General features: G+C 26.9%; 1 protein-coding gene across 1 annotated transcript in view; it reads left to right on the forward strand.

Annotated features, from left to right (window-relative positions):
- Nucleotides 1-437: 437 nt before the first annotated feature.
- LOC107447274 (uncharacterized) overlaps nt 438-14,051 on the forward strand; it is a 21,516-nt gene continuing 7,902 nt past the window's right edge. Inside the window, exon 1 of the mRNA XM_016062149.4 lies at nt 438-571. Within this exon, the coding sequence (XP_015917635.2) occupies nt 553-571 (19 nt within the window). The 5' untranslated portion in view covers nt 438-552. The remainder of the gene's footprint in view (nt 572-14,051) is intronic.

Genomic DNA, 14,051 nt, shown 5'->3' on the forward strand with positions numbered 1-14,051 from the left:
AACGTATGAGTACTTAATTTATGGTAAATAAATTTCAAAAGTGAAAAATAGAAATTTTTCAATTGTGGCCATCTTTCCTCTATGAATGTATATTTAAGTATTTATAATGATTTTATAATTTCGATAATAAAAGAAATTTTAATAATACTGAAACATTTGGCATTGACTTTAAATATTACATCTTTTTAAGAAATTCACTTAAAAAAGGTTTTCAGTGAAAAGGTGCAATATAAACACACCAAAGAGTTTACAACCACTTTCATTAAAAAAAATGTGAAATGCTCATTTCATTATTAAGGAAATAATTAAACTCAAAACTCGAAATGGTTTGGTGCTCGTTACTCACACTGCTTCTTTGAACATCTCCTTATCAGTTATCTGTTTTTTTATTGTTATTATTTTTTTAATGGTGATCAAAGGTTGAGATTTGTCAGTTCTTTTATCAAAACAGTTTTGTGTTTTGACTTGTCGTTTCCTGTCTTTTTAACATTAAAAAAAGTTTCTCACCTGAGTTGCAAATTATATTTTGAATGAATTACAATTCATTTCGAAATGAATCTGTCTTCTCCAGGTAAAAGATGAATTTATTGTGCATCACTAAATTCTTCTCTTTAATATATGTTCATAATTAATGTCATTTTTCACTATTCCATCAGATGACGATGAAAAATCTTTTAAAGGAAAATTATAGAAAGAATAGTCTAAACAAAGATTTATTTAAATTAATGCAAAATGACGTACGAATTTTCAAATAAATATTCATCTCAACTAAAAATCAAAAAATAAATAAATAAAAAAAATAAGTAAAAATATTTTTATTATTTATTGCTTATAGTTTCATGAAATAGAAACTAAATAATTGGATTATTTAATGAGAAAAACTGACTCCATTTCACAATAGAACAAACACACTTTTAATTGAATTTTTAAAAAATTAAATTTCATATAAAGATTAAAATAGAAATTCAGACTAAGTGAGAGCGTTTTTTCATAACTTATTGATAAGAAAGAATACAAAGTGTATAAAAATTATAATTGATTTCCTAAAAAATATAATTGATTTAGGCATTCTATAATGTATATTTCTTTAAATTTATGCGATGTGATGCCACAATTGGCATTACATATTTATTTCCTATCTTTTAAAATATCTTTCATTACTTAAGCTTATTTTTATTAATAGAATTATATTTAAAATAAATCAAAGACTTAATCTTTTAAAACGAACATAAAATATTTATTTCTTCTCTTCTAGATCAATGTAACGGATACTTTTTATTTCATTACTAGGCAGACTTATTAATTCACTGTCGCCTCTAATCGAAACAAAAATCTATTTATAACTTTTTATTCTAAATTTCCAACAGCTAAATGTTTCAGTTGCATGGTTGTAATAATTCTCATTTGTTGGCGACTCGTGATCGCCAAGGTATTCTTTTAAACCCATATTGATATGCTAGTTGGCTTTCTTTTGGCTACGATATATTATGATAAATCGCCAATTTTGGATCTCCTACCCATACTTTCTATGTCCGTTGGGAATAATTATATTCACTTGGAATTCAAAATTTGTGGCGACCAGGAGTACCCTTTGGGGCGCTCCTGTCCCAGCCATCCTAACGGTTTTAAAATATATGCAATCGTAACGAAATGCTAACAAAAAAAAACTTCTTGATGGGAAAGTTATATTTCCTTGATCCCTTCAAGGGATTTATTTTTGATAATTGGTAATTATTATGATGATTTGTATTGATGGCCATTCTCTATAATCTTCAAGAAATATTGCTTAATAAATTGGATTTTCATATTCACGATTCATATTAATTTCCTGGAGACTTTGTTTCATCCATTTACTTTTATTAACGGCCAATACGAACAATAATGAATTGCACTATACGAATATTGGCGGCTAAGGACGAAGAAACAAACCTCCGTCATATGCGAAATTAGACTTTTTCTTAACAAGAAAGAATAGAAGAAACCTGAAAAAAAAATGTTTTTCTTATTCATCTGTAATAGTTGTTTTAAGTAAACAATAGTTGAAATCATAAGTAAAAAATAAAATATCGTATACGGAAAATGTCTTTTAAAAATTTCGAAGCAATGAGACATTTAAAAAGAAAATAAAGACAAGTGAATTCAATAATAGTGATTTAATGGCAAAAACAGTGATTAATTCAAATTCTTTAAATATTAAACTTCAGTATCTCAAGAAAAATATTCATATGTACTTGTACATGTATGAAAACAGATGTATTTGTACATGTATGAAAACAGATGTATTTTAATAAGCAAAAGTAATAAGTGGGAATAAAAAAAAAAAGTTCTTTATTATTGATATTTGAGTAACAAGTATGGAATAACGGATTTTTTTTTTTAAAATGAGAAATAGAACTCACTTATTAATAAAAAATATTTTTTATTTAAACGAAATCATCTGTCATTTATAGAACAAACAACGGGAAGTGGAACTAACTGTTTTTTTTAAAATTTTATTCATTAATATCAGTTTTTAGGTGTAGAAGGAAAAACAATTGCATTATTACTTAAAAATAATAGAACTTAGTATTCTATAAAAGTATTTCGTTAAATGCATATGTAAGTAGCTATTGTTTAAATACAAAAAAAAAAAAAAAATGAAAATAAACAAAAACGGTTTAATTTTTTATAGATAGCAAATAATGAAAAATTGAATTCAATATTTTTGACACAAATATATTTGTAAATTTTTCCGGAATTTGGTTACCTTTAAAAACATGAAAAATAACTTAAAAATACGAATTTATTTTTAATTGATTAAAATACTTCTTATTTGTAGACATTGAAGAACCCAATATAAGTATATAAATCCTTAAAAGAGTAATTGATATATATATACAGTCCTTGGCGGAGTTATTAGACGCACTATAAGATTCTATGTAAAATCTTAATTATTCAGGTGATACTACACAGCTTTATTGTTTTTATGCGACTGAAACCGGTTTGCACTAGTTTATGTTCGTGTATCAATTGGTGAAATTCGACGATATATAATATAAATTCGACGATTGGATAAATTAGACGACATATTATATAAATATAGAATATCTATTATTTCAGGTATTATATTAGTATATTATAATAGTTAAACCAAATTATTAGACACACTGTAGTTGTTTAATAACTACACGTGTTGCACGAGTTTATATGCAATGCTTTTATATTTAAACATACATGTAATGGGTTTTTTTTGCAGGAGACTTTTTATATACTTCCTATTTGTGTTTATTTTTAACGTATTGCATTACAATGTTAACCAACTGATACACGAACATAAACAAGTGCAAACCGGTTTCAATTGAACAAAAAAAAAATAAAATAAAAATAGAAAATAATAAAAATAAATAAATAAAACTATATAGTATCACTTGATAATTAAGATTTTACATAGAATCTTATATTGAATCTAATAATTTGGCCAGTTGATGTATGAATATAAGTGTATTGGTGAATTAGGACTAAATATTATTAGGAATATATAGTGAATTAGGAATATGAATATAGTGTATATAATATAATTAGGAATTTCTTAAAGAGAAAATAAAAAGTGAAACGAAAAAGATTTTATTTTTTATTGTTAAAAATAAATTGTACTGTAGCATGAAGAAAGTATATTTCGTAAAAAATAGTTTAATTCGCTAATCTGTACAATATTTGTTGGAATTTTATGTAGTTAGATATATTTTATTTCAACGAGAAAAGCTAGAAAAATAAACAATTTTGTACTTTTTTATTTTTGAAACCGGGAAAAAAATAGTTAAAATTCTGAATGGATAATTTAAGAAAAAGAAGTGGTTTTAAATAATTTTTATGATATTTATTTCGAAATGTATTTAGGAAGATGTGTATTGAAACGTGCAAAAATCTAATGTGAAACTGAGAAAATGCATTAAAGAATCAATTCAATATTCATTTAAATAGTTTTTATTTTAAATTAAATGAAGCGCATTTTAGGTACTTAAAATAGGAAGTGAAACTAAAAACACATTTTTGTCATATAAAGATAACAATATTTTGAAATGAAAGGAGATAGACGGGGCCGTGAATCATTGCATTTGTCACTGTTTTAAAGACAGTGGTTCAATTATCAACAAAATTAAATAATAGAATTATATATATGGGTCATTCTCACAAAAGCAGTCATTTTCATGTCCCCAGTATATTTTATGTTTGTTTTACAACTTACGAAAAATTTTTTTTCAGGGAAAGTGTCCTTCAGAATGCAGGCTAACAAAATAATAAAAATAAAATTATTAATTTTTATTTTTTTATTTACTTTAAAATATAAATTAATTAAAATATACCAATATGTCATTCCCTCACTTGTCCCCGCTGTTGATTTAAAAAAAGAATTAATTGTTTCTGAAATAAAAAATTTACAAATTCGTGTTTTTTTTTCAGACTATTGAAATATAGAATTCAGAAAATCAATTTTAAATTTAATTTCTGATAAAAATATTAACACAGCACTATTTTAAACTTTGTCCCTCGTGTTTCGCGTCATTCCTTCACAACAATGTTCTTATCACCTGCAATCTTCTTAGAATAAAAATATTTTAATAAAGACTTCAGCAGTTAACAACTGGCATCATAGAACAAAATTGCAGTATGTTTCCATCTTCAACTTAAAGAATCCTTGCTGTGGAATAAATTTGAATGAATCAAACCAGGTAAATTTTTTTACATTTGTCATTCCCTCATGTCGTTTTTTAGAGTAAAATAAAATACAACTTCATCGAGAAAGTGGATAATTATATGTTGCTTTCTTGTATGAATAAAATGGAACGTGATTGATTTCAGAAATTAATTAGGCCTAACTGTTATTTTTAAATTTTATTAAATTTGTCATTCCCTCGCTAGTGTATAAAGTGAGGTAATGACGCTGAAGTGAGGGAATGATTCAAGATGAGTATATTATAAAAAAAAATGTTGTTCAATCGCGCCAGCCAATTTTATTTAACCAAACCTTTAAAAACTATTAAGTACATAAAACTAAATTATAATAAATGTTAGATATACTTAGTATGTTATCATTTTCAAACTTGAGGTAGCCGTAACTTAGAGAAAAACATGTATTAAAATAAAATATCTTTCCCTCACTTTTTAAACAGTGAAATTAATGAATTTATTTAAATATTAAGTATAATTTATAGGATATATACTTTCTTTATAATGCCATTACATATTTCTATTAATATAAAAAGTTTCAGAGCTTTTTATTCAGTTTACTTTATTGGGATTTTATGACATGAAAAATGACAGTTTTCGTGAGAATGACCCATATATATATGAAGCGGTCTATGCTACATATTCCTTTTCAAGATTAACCGTTGTTATATATATATATATATATATATATATATATATATATATATATATATATATATATATATATATATATATATATATATATATATATATATATATATATATATATATATATATATATATTACAACAAAGACAGATTTATTTTCTGGAAGTATATAGAAATAGTTAAAAATATACAGGAAGCATGGAGAAAATAGAATAAAGATAAATGAGAAGAGAAGAAAAATTATTAAAGTAAAATATTTTTTAAAAATACTTAAAAATTTTTATTTATTAATAAAAAATATCATTTTTCTTAAAATTGAAATTTTTTCAGAAATATTTGATTTTAATTTTTTTTCCTTCTTTTTTAACATTGTAAATTCGTAGTGTGTTTAGTAAAAAAGATACAGGAAAGAAGTGCAGGAGTGTGTCATATAATTTCTTTAATGTAAAACCGGAGGCCCACAAGTGAAAGCATTACATACTGGTGGATAGATAGAGAAGGGACCCTGGAAAAGCTTTTAAATGATTGCGCGTTAGATACAAGCTTTATTTATTGATTATATTTAATATAATTCTATTTTCTATGTAATTCTATAATTCTATTCCGTAATTCTAATGTTTATTAAAATTAATTATATTATTTTAACATATAATTGATATATATATATATAATTGATATATATATATATATATATATATACAGGGTTATTCATAATTCCCTCCAGGGTTTCGAAGCGTTATAGTAAAAAAAAGACGAATATGAAAAAAAGAAACATATGAAATTATTCCGAAACTATTCAAGTTTTACTTACGTACATTACAGGTGTTCTATGTGTGACCCTTGGTCACACGGCATACATCAATGCGATAGTTCCTGCCCGGAGGGAATAATGAATAACCCTGTATATATATGTAACATAAAAAGCTTTTATTAATCTTTTTATGTTAGTTTCTTTGCTATAAAACAACTCCTACTTTATTACTAATTAATTATTCAAATCGAAATACTTTCTCACACTTTTAAAAGCTACATCCTGTTTCTAAATCTATTTTTGGCCCAACTATGCATAAATTTAAATAAAGATCTTTTTTCCCTTTTAAACCGTGGGAATCACTCGAGCAAGTTCATTAACCAATAGTAATTTCTGAGATTTCCCTCTTTTCCCTAAATAGAGACATTTTAGGATTTTTTGCAAGATTTTCCCTACCAAAAAGACTGTTTGCTGATGGAGTAAACATCACTTCTTCGCTCCCACTCAACTAAGAATGATCAAATAAAAGTTACTCTGATTTAATTAAAATCCTGTGTCTGTTTTCCTGCTCGGTCCGACTGCATCATTTTACAAGCCGAGCAGGATTATAAGAACTGTTGAAACGGGCGCAGGATAATAATTGCTAAAATGCTTCTTCAAAATATAATTCAAAAGTGAAAATAAAAATACAATTGGCTGAATCATAAAATTGCTGCTGAACTGACATTGCTAGTGAAGCACATATTATTCTTTTGAAACATGACTAAAGAAATTTGATGCCAAAAATAATTAAAAGAAGATTTTTGGGACTTCTCTTTCAAGTGTCCATTGGAGTGGTCTCAACTGTATTTTAACTTGATGGAAATGTCATCATATAAAATAATAATAAAAAGAAAATGATTTTACGATAGGTTTGTGCAACGCGATGCGTCGTCAGAGGTCAGATAGTCTGTCTGCTCATATGTTCAAAAACAAAACCTTGGATGGTTTTCAACACCCGTTAACAAAATCCTCAACTATTGGTGCTATGTGTTCAGTGTGTGAACTTTAGTGGATCGTGCTTAGTGATGAAATCTTATGAACAAAAATGGATGAGTGCCATGAAAATCTTCTTTGGGGGGATTGATATTTTACACATTTTATATCAATTATACTTATTTGACAGGTCTTGCTCTGATATTTTTAATGATATTCTCCAGGTGAAGTTTTTAAACGTGAATGCTTTCTGATCATTCACGCTCATATCTCGAATTTTGAACTAATTAATTTATGGCTATTGATATTTATATTTTGATAATATTTCCATTTATTGATATTATTATTCAATGGTTTACCATATTGTTTACATTAAATAATATTAAAATTTAGTGTTACCATCATATATATTTTTTTTTCACTTTTGATTCAGTATGATTATAATTTTGATTATTTAAGGAATCACTATTTTTATTGCATTATATATCACAGTGTATATATTATATTAATTGTAGAAGAGAAATTTAAATTTTTATTTTATTATGGTGTTTAAAAAAGCAAAAGATGTGCTATTCATATACTTAAGTTTTTTTTCCTTCTAAATGTTATATTTAATTATTGAAATTTGATTATTATTTGAATGCCCTTACGGAGTGGCAAAAACTACAATTTTAACATGGATGAAAACGCTAAAAGCAATGCAGATAATTCTGAAAAAGAATTGAGTGATAATTTACAAAAATTAAGTATGGATCAAAGTGTACAGGATAAACCAGACATGGATAAACCTTTGAGCTTGACATTGGTGTTCAATTCACATCCTGGCTCAAACACTTCGAAAAACAAACTCTAGATGCTGAATTAAATGACGAATGGAAAGTTAGAAATTTTCAAAAATTCATTAAAGGTTCAGCTTTGAAATTGTATATTAATAACTGCCTTAATTGTAATTCATATCAGGAAATAGTTGAAATTTTTCAAGAACATTATTTTATCCCTTTGGCTTAAACGATTTTCAAAATTTAAAATTTTCTGGCCAAGCTAAAGACCTTAACTCATATTTTACTGAAAAGGTAGAGTTAGGTAGAAAAATAAATTTAAGTAATGATCATATAATTGAGGGTCTATCTATAGATTTGCCTCCCCAAATTAGGACACTTTTGGTTTTAAAAGAACCCAAAACCCCGATTGAATGGCTCACAATTGCTTCTAAAATAATTCATGATGTACCTACGGTCTTACCCCAAACTGAAACTAAACAAAAATTACCAGAATCCAAATTTAATGGGTATGGACCACAATATCAAGGCTGGGTACCAAGGCGGTCATTCTTTAACAACTCGGGTAATCCAAATTATAATCCTCAACAAAATCAAAATTTTTCCCGGCCTAGTCAAAGTTATAACCAACAATCCCAATTTAGACCTAGAATTCGAAATGAAAAGTTTCATATAAATGAACAACAAACAAGTCATTTCGCCCAGGCTTCCCAGGAGTTGCCTCCTAAGCCATGTAAATACTGTGATAAGCTTGGTATAACCAATGCTTATCATTGGGGCCAAAATTGTATAAACAAACCTAATATTTTTACGGCTGAGAATCAAACTCAGCCTAAACAAGGAAGTGACCAACAACAAAATTGTCAATTAATACTAACTGGATATGTACAAAATAAAAACAAAAACAATATAAGTGACAAAAACCCAATTTTGACAAATAAAACTATCCTGTTAAACATTGATACAGGAAGTACTTTAAATATAATTCCGGCTAAGCTTTTTGAAAAAACTTAATGTCCTAAAAGAAAGAAAAGACTTTGTTAATGTAAAACAAACAAAAGGGTTTTTGCAACTTAACCACACTTGTACTTTAAATTTAAAAATTGGAGATATAGCTAGGTCAGTGGAATTTTATATTTTAAATACTGATCTACCTTATGCCATACTGGGTTTAAAGGAATGTAATGGGTTTAAATTAGTGATAGATTGTGTTGAACGAGTTGTAATGCAAAATCAGAGGAAGCTGATAGTTTTTTCGGATTATAAAAGCAACTTGTCTTTACACATTTCTCCTGAAATCCAGGTTAATGATTGCAACAAAAATGCCAATAAAGAAAATAAAGCTAAGAATAAAAATAAGGAATGTAAGAACAAAAGAAAGAATGTTAAATCAATTAAAAATAAACAAAATGAAATGATTGTGGAAAATAAAATTTTGGACATAATAGTAAACAAAAATAAAAATGTAAACAAAGAGAATTTAAAGAAGAATAAAATAAAAAATAGACTCAAAAATAAAGATTTAAATAGCAAAACTGAAAATAATCTTGAGTTTTCGAATGTTCTTGAGACTAAATGTGATAATGGTGCGCAACATTGTCAGAATCATGTTGATAGAATTATGCAAATTCAAGATAATGAAAAAAATTTCCAACTTCAGGAAATTTTAGAAGATTTTTCAGATATTTTTGCTAAAGATAAATATGATGTAGGGACAATAAGAATTGAACCTCAAAGGGTAAGATTAACATCAGACTTACCAGTATCCTTACGAGCATACAAAACTTCCCCAAAACAACAAGAGGAAATAGATAAACAAATTGAAGAATTGTTAAAGCATAATATAATTAAAGAAAGCTCTTCTCCCTATTCGGCTCCAGTAACTTTAGTTTATAAAAAAGATGAAAATAAAAAAAGTAGATTGTGTATAGACTTTAGAAAATTAAATCAAATTACTAAATCAGATGCAGAACCGTTGCCTCTTATAGAAACACTTGTAGATAAATTAGGGAACAGTGTTTATTTTAGTAGGCTAGATATGGTAAGTGGTTATTGGCAAATTCCAATCAACCCTGAGGACACTGAAAAACTTGCTTTTGTCACCAATAGTGGGTTATATGAATGGTTAAGATTGCCATTTGGGTGGAAGAACGCCCCTAGTATTTTTCAAAGAACAATACGTAGAATACTCACTAAACATAAAGTTTCATTTGCAGCTAATTATTTTGATGATATCATAATTTATTCTAATAGTTTTGAAGAACATTTAAATCATCTAAAGGAAATTTTTGAAAGATGTAGATTTGAAAATTTAAAATTAAAAGCTTCTAAATGTTCTTTTTTGCAAACTAAAATTCAATTTTTGGGTTATGAAATATGCAATGGTATAGTAACTCCTGATAACAACAATATTGAAGCAATTAAAAACTTGAAACCTCCAACTAATGTAAAATCTCTTCAACGATTTTTAGGTTCAATAAATGTGTATAATAAATTTATAAATAATTATGCTAAAATTAGAGCACCTTTAAATAATCTCTTAAAGAAAAATAGAACCTGGTGTTGGACTCCCAAATGTCAAGAGGCATTCGAAATTTTAAAGAATGCTTTAGTTTGTAAACCAATTTTGAAAATATTTAACCCTAAGTTACCATGTCATATTTTTGTTGATGCAAGTCAAAGTGGTGTTGGAGCAATTTTGAAACAGCCAGATGTTTCAGGTGTCTTACATCCAATAGCATTCCATTCTCGTTCTCTTAGAGACTATGAGAAAAATTATGCAATCGCAGAACTGGAATGTCTTGCTATTGTTGATGCATTAAACAAATTTTATCACTATTTATTTGGAAATAAATTTACCATACATACAGATCATGCGGCTTTAGTTTGGTTAAAAAATGTTAAAACTCTGAAAGGTAGATTGTTCCGCTGGTCTTTACTATTGAGTATGCATGATTATGATATAAAATACACAAAAGGCACCTTAAACTTTGAAGCTGACATGCTATCCCGAGATATTCCTGACTATATTGAAAACAATAGTATTTTGAAAACAAATGTTGATTTAAATAATGTAAGCCATTTTTCTCATCTTTTGCAATTAGATGAAATTCGCGAAGCCCAACAAAATGATAACTTAACTGGAAATTTTAGTAAAATAGATAATGTTTTGTGTATACGTAAAAAGGGTTTTACCAAAATTGTTGTTCCATTTTCTTTAAGGCATAAATTACTTGAAATTACTCATAAAAAATTTGGCCATCCGGGAATTCAAAAAACTATTAATTTACTTACTCCTGTTTACTATTGGGAAAATATTACTTTGGACATTACAAATTTTAACAAACATTGTCATACTTGTCAAATTAATAAAAAACCTAGACAGAAAAGATTTGGGTTACTTCAGGAAATGCCCCCAGTTGACAAACCTTTTGAAATAATTGCAATCGATAGTGTAGGTGGTTTTAATTATTATAATTCTACCAAAAAATATTTAACTTTAGTAATTGATCATCACACTCGATATATGTGGTCTTTTGCTTCGAAATCAATAACTACGGAAACCTATGTAAATTTTCTGCACCAAATTTTTCAAATTCAAACCCCTAAAAGTATTTTGAGTGATAGAAATGCCGCGTTTACTTCTTCCCACTTTAAAAAATTTCTTAAACATAGCAAAATCAAACAATTGTTAACTACAGCCCATAGACCCGAAACTAATGGAAAAGTTGAACGTTTAGGACAAACCATTGTAACACGATTAAAATGCAAAATTAATGATTTTTCTAAAAAAGTTCCTTGGCCTAAATTATTAAAAGAAGTAACCGAAGAATATAATTTAACTCCACATTCAGTAACTAAATTCCCACCAGCTTATTTAATGTTTGGCACTCTCCCATTTAATCATCCTTTATCTGAAGAAGTTTTTCAACAATAAAAGAAACAAGGAAAATTGCAGTTGAAAGAACTAAACAATATCATGAAAAAAATAAAATTTATTATGATGCAAGATTCACTCATATTGAATTTTCCCCAAATGATACTGTAATGTATGAAGATTTTAAATACCCCAATACTAGGAAACTTACCCCAACTTTTTCCGGTCCATATATAATTCTTGAAAAAATTTCTGATGTTAATTATGAAATAAATAAAAAGAATATTCATTATAAAGAAAATTCAGAAATAGTTCATATATCAAAATTGCGAAGGTACCACCCACCTGACAAACTTAAATTATGTCACGAATAAAAAACATGTAATAGTTTAAATAATAGAATTAATTATATTTTATATTGAATTTAATGATTTTTCATTGTTGAAATAAAATTAAAAAACACCGAATATGACGACAATACGCATAGTTCAATGGAACATGCGGTCCCCTTTTTTCTGGAAGATCCGACCTTTCAAATTTTCTTCAAGTTCAACGTTTACCCAAATCTAGTAGGATATGGGGCGATGGTAGTTTTTCTCTGTGGTGAAAACCAAAAAAATAATACTTATGCATCTTGTTGAAACTAGGATCTTCCAGCACATCATTGTTGGGACTAGGGACTGTTTTCCTCCTTTTGGGGAATACAGCCCCTAATCCAGCAAAACAATTTCCCCTAATAACACTGAAGTCTTAAACCATTGACCATTGTGTCAAGACCATTGTGTCAAATTTTTTTTACATTTTATATTGAAATTTTTTTTGATAAAAAGTGTCAATTTGTATTTTTATATCTCATATCACTTGCATTTTCATATTTTTTTTTATCTTTCATGTTGTTGAATATGAATATATACATCTTTTAGAAAATTTTTATAGATTTTCTTGTCTTAAGTGAAAAGTTTAATTGTGTTAGTATGAGGAATAACTTTATTAACTGTGATTATCAAGAAAGACTGAAAAAACTTAATCACAAAAAATTATTGAAAATGGAGATCTAACACTTCATTTTGATAGTAGCTCTAGTTCAATTTTTTTTTCTTCCTCTAACACTTTATGAAAAACATTTTTTTACATTGTGCGCAAATGTGTTTTTTTTTTATAATTCATGTTACTTTATATCTTGTTGATATTACAAATATTATTATTATTTTTTTATTTTAATTGTGTCATCATAGGGAAAGTTTTGCAAAGGGATAATTTAAAAAAAATTTAGATATTAGTCAAAATGTTTCGGTTAAGGGGGATGTAACATAAAAAGCTTTTATTAATCTTTTTATGTTAGTTTCTTTGCTATAAAACAACTCCTACTTTATTACTAATTAATTATTCAAATCGAAATACTTTCTCACACTTTTAAAAGCTACATCCTGTTTCTAAATCTATTTTTGGCCCAACTATGCATAAATTTAAATAAAGATCTTTTTTCCCTTTTAAGCCGTGGGAATCACTCGGGCAAGTTCATTAACCAATAGTAATTTCTGAGATTTCCCTCTTTTTCCTAAATAGAGACATTTTAGTATTTTTTGCAAGATTTTCCCGACCAGAAAGACTGTTTGCTGATGGAGTAAAAAAACACTATTCGTTCTCCACTCAACAAAGAATGTCCTAATAAAAGTTACTCTGGTTTAATTAAAATCCTGTGTCTGTTTTCCTGCTCGGTTCGACTGCATCTTTTTACATATATATATATATATATATATATATATATATATATATATATATATATATATATATATATATATATATATATATATATATATATATATATATATATATATATATATATATATGTGTGTGTGTGTGTGTGTGTCTGTATATCGGATTCTTGGTAAACCATGATCTCTAAGAATACCATATTTAGTATGAAGCTAAATGAGTGTAAGTGTGAATAAATGACGAAGCCTGATTTTTTTAATTTTTAAACTATATTTTAAATTCAGAGAAATTTAAAAAATGAAATTTTCTCGTTGGCTGAGGAAAAGTCATTGTTTTAAAATTAGCTATAGGCGATTCAGTTTTTGAAATATTTTAAATAAAACATGAGTGATATTTGCTAGCTAATAGCTTCACTCAAAAAAGTTTTTTAATTTCCTCTTATGTATTTTTTAATTATTTTTTATTTCTTTAGGCCTGGTTATCTGAATGATCAACGTGATCGTGATAGCAAAAGCGGACTGCGTCCCGAGATTAATATTTCAAAGGTTATCTGAAGCCACGCGTTTTTTTTCTCAATAAAGCTAAATAATTATAATTCA

The sequence above is a fragment of the Parasteatoda tepidariorum genome, chromosome 5 (assembly GCF_982258835.1).
Source record: "Parasteatoda tepidariorum strain Cologne lab strain chromosome 5, Ptep-v5.0, whole genome shotgun sequence".
Lineage (NCBI taxonomy): Eukaryota > Metazoa > Arthropoda > Arachnida > Araneae > Theridiidae > Parasteatoda > Parasteatoda tepidariorum.